The 6,206-nt window shown below is 63.4% G+C and overlaps 1 protein-coding gene across 1 annotated transcript; it reads left to right on the top strand.

The window, feature by feature from the left end:
• The first annotated feature begins 1,165 nt into the window (after positions 1–1,165).
• MMP15 (matrix metallopeptidase 15) lies at positions 1,166–6,206 on the top strand. The gene is made up of 10 exons (XM_030956055.1): positions 1,166–1,273; positions 2,311–2,459; positions 2,708–2,830; positions 2,940–3,247; positions 3,480–3,641; positions 3,763–3,986; positions 4,117–4,255; positions 4,499–4,649; positions 4,764–4,879; positions 5,134–6,206. Exons 1-10 carry the CDS (start codon positions 1,166–1,168, stop codon positions 5,568–5,570), a joined length of 1,917 nt encoding a protein of 638 aa, XP_030811915.1. The 3' UTR covers positions 5,571–6,206.

Below are 6,206 nucleotides of genomic sequence, written 5' to 3'. Positions count from 1 at the left end.
TTGTGTCTGTGGTGTATTTCAGCCGTTTCCTTTTAGACACGCACAACTCCTGCAAGGCTTCACGTGAGGCCACTTCTGTAAGTGCTCCTGTGAGCTCTGTGCTGCCTGTCCTGGCACAGAGAGTGGCTTTGTCTGGGGGAGCATCTCCAGACAGTCGGGATTTGTGTCCCTGGGAGCATCGCAGCCAGTTGCCGCTGCCAGCAGCCTTTTGAAGTGCTTAACAAAAAATCTGTTAAGTCTTTAGCCAGTTAGTTTCCGGGATGGGGATCTGCAAGATAAGTTTCTTTTGGGGCAAAGAAAAACAAACAGAGATATATTTAGCCCCTGGGGACTTCAGTGAAACCGGTTTCTCCCAGGTTAATGCTCAACCACCGGCCCCAGCCGGGCCTGGCACTGCCCTCGGTTGTGTAATACCGGGTGTCAGAGACCCCCGGGACAGGGCACGGTGGCTGTGCGGGCAAAGTCGGGGATGTGGCGGCTGCCGGCAGGGCCGGCTGCGGGGAGCTCTGCCCGGGGCAGGGGACTGTGCCTGGAGCGGAGGGCTCTGCCCGGAGCGGGGGGCTCTGCCCGGAGCGGGGGGCTCTGTCCGGTCAGTGGGGCTCTGTCCGGTTCGGTGGGGGCTCTGCCCGGTTCGGGGGGGCTCTGTCCGGTCCGGGGGGCTCTGCCTGGTTCGGTGGGGGCTCTGCCTGGTTCGGGGGGCTCTGCCCGGTTCGGGGTCCCTCCCCGCGGCCCCGCCGCGCACACACGTGCGGGGGGGTGGCCCCGCCTCCCCGGCCCCGCCCCGCCGCTGCCCCGCCCCTGCCGCGGCCCCGCCCCGCCCGCTCCCACCGCTCCCCGCCGCCGCCGCCGCCGCGCCCGCCTTCCGCCAGCCGCTCCGGTGCTCCCGGCGGCGGGCAGAGCGCGGCAGGGCAGCCGAGCGGAGCCGGGCCCCGCCGTGCCGCGCCGGCCGCCCATGCCGCGCGCCGCCGTGCTGACCTCACGCACAAAAGGCGGGCCGGGAGGCGACGGGCCGCGCCTGGCAGCGCCTCCCATGCACCGTGCGCAGCCCCCGCGGCGGCTCGGCCCCGGGCCATGAGGGCGGCGTAGCTCCGACACCGCCGCGCTCGGCCCGGCCCGGCCCGGCCCGGCGCGGCCGGGGGCAGCCGCGACCCGGCGGCGGCGCGGAATGGCAGGAGGGGGCGGCGCCCCCTGGCGGGCGGGCGTGCGCCTCCCGCCGCTCGTGGTGCTGCTGGTGCTGCTAACGGGGGCGGCGGGCGAGGAGATCAACGCCGAGGTGAGCACGGGCACGGGGCTCCGCACCCCCGGCCCCGCACCGGCACCTGCAGGGCCCGCCGCACCCGGCCGGGGCAGGTGCAGGCGGGGAACGGGGCGGTGGGGTGCGGGTCGCCCCCGGGGGCGGCGGGCGGCGGGCGCGGGGTGTGGGGAGGAAGCGCTTTGTGCCCGGCGGGGGAGGGGGTGAAAGGGCTTTTGATAAAGGCTCTGCTCCACCACCCTGCCGGGGGAACGGGAGTGGGGGTAGAAGAATTTAATAGATTTAATGTTTTTAGCAATTAAAATGTTAAGCCGTTTTTGGAAAAAAAAAAGGTGATAGGAAAAGAGTTGGGATAGGAAAAGAATTGGGATGGGAAAAGGATTGGAGAACCTGGAGAAGAACACTTGGAAAAGGAAAAAGACTTGGAAGAGCAATAAGACTTGGAAAAGGAAAAAGAATTGGAAGGAATTTAGAAAAAAAGCTTTAAAGAATAAAAGGAAACCCCCCCCCTAATTTGGAAAATATAAGTGAAAACTAGGGGGGAAAACAAAGTTACAAAAGAGTAATAATAAAGATAAAAATAAAATGCAATTAAAGCAGACAAGAGGAGGCGGAGGCTGGGGCAGGAAGGAAGAGCCCCGGCGCGCCCCAGCACCCTCCTGCCCCCCACCCTGGGGCTGCAGCCCCGCAGGACAGAAGCCCCTTTGTGGGTGCAGGCTGGGGTGGGGGTCCCAGGCTTCACATCCCTCGGCAGCTCCCAGGGGACGCCTCCGGAGGAGAACAGGGACAGGCAGCCCGCAGGCAGCCTGGCCCCCTGCCAGCTGCCTGGTCCCTGGAGTCAGCTCATCCGGCAGCAGCCCCCCGAGACCCCCGGCTCCCCCACTTTGCAGCGCTGCCTGCCCGGGGGTGGCATTTGCCACTGGCAGCTGGCACCGACTGCCCTGTGAAGGGACACGGGGCTGGGGTGCACTCAGGCAGGGGGCAGATCCTTCCGCAGCGGGTGTTGGGGAGCTCTGGGGCTGCTCGGTGCCGGGCTGACGCGCGGCTCTCCCGGGCAGGCATGGCTGCGGCTCTACGGGTACCTGCCGCAGCCCAGCCGCCGCATGTCCACCATGCGCTCAGCGCAGACCTTCTCCGCCGCGCTCGCCGAGATGCAGAAGTTCTACGGCATCACCGTCACCGGCGTCCTGGACGAGGAGACCAAGGCGTGAGTTTCTCCATTGTCCCCTTGCACAAGCAGATGGCAGCTCCGCTCCTGGGCTCTGGTTTTCTCTGACAGCCCCAGGGCTCTGCTGGCATCTGGAAAAGTGGGTGCTGTCCCCCTTGGGAGGTGCTTCTCCCCTTTTAGGTGCTGCACCTCTGCAGCCAGGATAGTGTCCCTGCTGGCTGTGGGTGCTGTAACCCCTCAGGGGTGTTGGCTGTGGTGGGCTGAGCCCTGGCTTGCTGTCCTGGCAGGTGGATGAAACGTCCCCGCTGTGGGGTCCCGGATCAGTTTGGAGCACGGATGAAGTCCAACATGCGTCGGAAGCGGTACGCGCTGACAGGGCGGCGCTGGAGCCAGAGCCACCTCACCTTCAGGTACCCAGCACTGCCAGGGATTCCCTCCCCCCGGCCCATGGAGAGCCATGGATCCCCTCAGGGAACGAGTGCTGCTCCAGGCCTTCCCTAATAAATTCTGTATCCGCAGCATCCAAAACTACACGGAGAAGCTGGGTCGGTACCACTCCCACGAGGCCGTCCGACGAGCTTTCCGGGTGTGGGAGCAAGCCACGCCGCTGGTTTTCCGGGAGGTGGCCTACGAGGACATCCGGCAGAAGAGGAAGAAGGAGGCTGACATCATGGTGCTCTTTGCCTCTGGATTCCATGGAGACAGCTCTCCCTTTGATGGCCTTGGGGGATTTTTGGCTCATGCCTATTTTCCTGGCCCTGGCATGGGGGGGGACACGCATTTTGACTTGGATGAGCCCTGGACGCTGGAGAATGCAGATGTGTCTGGTGAGTTGAGGGACAAAGAGATTGTAAAGGTGACCAGAGGAGCCTGGTGGCCACTGTGGGTGGAGGGGGGAGCTGTGCTGGTGTGGACAGGACTGGCAGGGAGAGCAGGTCCACCATGGGTGATGCAGACTGATCCCACTGGAGCACGCCTGTTGCACGGTGCTGGGTCCAGGGGTCTGCCTCATGTGTCATCTTCTCCACCCCCTCTTGCTGATGGTGCCTCTCCATGCAGGGAACAACCTTTTCCTGGTGGCCGTGCATGAGCTGGGGCACTCGCTGGGCTTGGAGCACTCCAGCAACCCCAGTGCTATCATGGCACCCTTCTACCAGTGGATGGACACAGAGAACTTCCAGCTGCCCGAGGATGACCTCAAGGGCATCCAGCAGCTCTACGGTGAGGAGCTGGTCGGGGGATCATCCCAGAGGTGGGATTCTGGGCATGTGTGTGGGGAAACTGAGGTACAGGTGCTGCTGGTTCGCATCACTACATCCCTTCTCTCACCTGCCCGATCCAGGTACCGCAGATGGGCACCCTCAGCCCACCAAGCCTTTGCCCACCGTGACACCCCGGAGACCTGGCAGACCAGACCAGAGACCCCCTAAACCTCCCCCTCCAGGGAAACCAGAGCGACCGCCCAAACCTGGCAGCCCAGACCAACCTGACCAGTACGGCCCCAACATCTGCGATGGGGACTTCGACACGGTGGCGGTGCTGCGTGGGGAGATGTTTGTATTCAAGGTACCTGCCAGGACCCCCTCCTGCCCCTTCCTTGGCGATGTAGTGGGTCTGTGGGTGGGAGGACCCCTCAGCAAGGTGACTGTGTCCCTGTTTCCTCCCCATCCTCTGCCAACACTCTGTTTCTTTCCAGGGCCGGTGGTTCTGGAGGGTCCGGCACAACCGGGTGCTGGACAACTACCCCATGCCCATTGGACACTTCTGGCGGGGCCTACCTGGGGACATTGATGCTGCCTACGAGAGGCATGACGGGAGGTTCGTCTTCTTTAAAGGTGAGCAGGGAAGCTGGGTGGGAGGGCTGAGGTGGAAGCGAGACCCCAGTGTCCCCCACAAAGCTGTTGAGAGCTGGTTGGCTTCATCTCATCGTGACCCACCTCCCCAGCCACAGCTGCTGTGTGATCCCAAGGGGTCAGGGTGGCCACAGGCATCTACCACTATCCCTATCCATTTGTGCACCTGCCACAGCAGCTGGGCAGGACCTCCTCATCCCCCTTCTCCAACTCTTTCCCCTCCAGGTGACCGGTACTGGCTCTTCCGAGAAGCCAACCTGGAGCCTGGGTACCCACAGCCCCTGGTCACCTACGGGCAGGGCATCCCCTACGACAGCATTGACACAGCCGTCTGGTGGGAACCCACAGGACACACCTTCTTCTTCCGTGGGGACAGGTGAGTGTCTCTGGGGTTCTCCCTGCTCTGCTGCCTCCTGGCCCCTGTCAGGGGGAGAATGTTGGGCAGTGGGGACCCCTGTGCTCATCACTTACTCCCTACGTCCCTCCCCAGATACTGGCGCTTCAATGAGGACACGCGCTCGGTGGACCCTGGGTACCCAAAGCCCATCTCTGTCTGGGTGGGCATCCCTCCCTCGCCCAAGGGAGCCTTCCTCAGCCCAGATGCCTGTAAGTAGAGGAGGAGAGGGGTGGGTGGTGGTGGTGGTGGTGGGGGTCTTGGGGATGAGATTATCCCTGTGATAGCCTGGCCACATGGGATGGACCTGGGGAGAGTGTGTGGGAGTCAGCGGTGAATTCCTTTCTGAAGGGTTTCCCCAGTCCTGGAGTAAAACCTGCTGTCTTGGGCATCTGCAGGGGTGCCCAGGTTCTGCAGTGTCCTGTGCTCACCCACTTACCCCTTGTCTCTATCTTTTCTCCTCCAGCCTCCACCTACTTCTACAGAGGCACAAAGTACTGGAAGTTCGACAATGAGCGTCTCAAGACAGAGCCAGGCTATCCCAAATCCATCCTACGGGACTTCATGGGCTGTCACACAGAGCTGGTCCCAGACCCCAATCCCCGCTGGCCCGATGTGGATCGGCCCCCCTTCAACCCTGATGGGGATGGGGGGACTGAAGGTGAGGAGGAGGAAGAGGAAGATGAGGATTACAACGAGGGAGATGGCCAGCCAGGCAGGGACGTGGACGTGGTGGTGCAGATCGATGAGTACACACGCACCATGAGTGTGGTCATGGTGCTGGTGCTGCTGGTGCTGCTGCTCTGCATCCTGGGCCTCATCTACGTCATCGTCCAGATGCAGAGGAAGGGCGCACCCCGAATGCTCCTGTACTGCAAGCGCTCCTTGCAGGAGTGGGTCTGACCCTGGCTCCCTCCCCCAACCGCCCCCACCACCATGGTGCTAAGATGGACCTGACACCCCCTCCCCCTGACCCTCACCACGGCCTCGGCCCCTCTACCCCATTGTTGCTTCAGAAAAGGGGGGATGCCCAACCCCCCCAGCCCCTCCAGAGCAGCCGGGCTGGGACCGGGGATGGTCATGGGGGGGCTGGAGGGCATCCAGGCCCTGCCTGCTCCCCAGTGCCTGTGCCTCCCCCTAGCTGTGACCCTCAGGCTGCCACCCATCACGTGCCTGCATCTGCCATGGGTCCCTGCAGGGTCCCCTCCTCCTGGGTGAGCCCGCTGCAGCTTGGGTGGTGAGTGGGCTGGGGGCTGTTCCCCAGTGCTCTGGGCTGGCAGGTCTCAGCCTCTGGCACCTGCAGTGGTGAGGAAGGGAGGGCTGAGCTCATGGCTGTTTCCTGTTGAACCACGGGGATACAGGGATGTGGTGCCTAAAGACAGTGTGAGCTTGGAGATGCCACCTCTGCAGCCCTGCTCAGCTCAGTCCAGGCCCTGCTGCTGCCACTGTGGGATGAAGCCCTGGGGCACGTGGCCCCGTGGGCAGGGCAGTGGGCACAGCCACCTTGTATGTCCATTAAACGGGTCGGGTGTGTGGAGA

The sequence above is a fragment of the Camarhynchus parvulus genome, chromosome 11 (genome assembly GCF_901933205.1).
Source record: "Camarhynchus parvulus chromosome 11, STF_HiC, whole genome shotgun sequence".
Classification (NCBI taxonomy): Eukaryota; Metazoa; Chordata; class Aves; order Passeriformes; family Thraupidae; genus Camarhynchus; species Camarhynchus parvulus.
This window is presented reverse-complemented; position numbering and strand designations above follow the sequence as displayed.

Coding starts and splice junctions, on each gene's coding strand:
- MMP15 (XM_030956055.1), top strand. CDS start 1,166: ATGGCAGGAGGGGGCGGCGCCCCCTGGCGGGCGGGCGTGCGCCTCCCG. Junction 3,248..3,479: donor GGAGAATGCAGATGTGTCTG/GTGAGTTGAGGG, acceptor CTCTCCATGCAG/GGAACAACCTTTTCCTGGTG. Junction 3,642..3,762: donor GGGCATCCAGCAGCTCTACG/GTGAGGAGCTGG, acceptor TGCCCGATCCAG/GTACCGCAGATGGGCACCCT.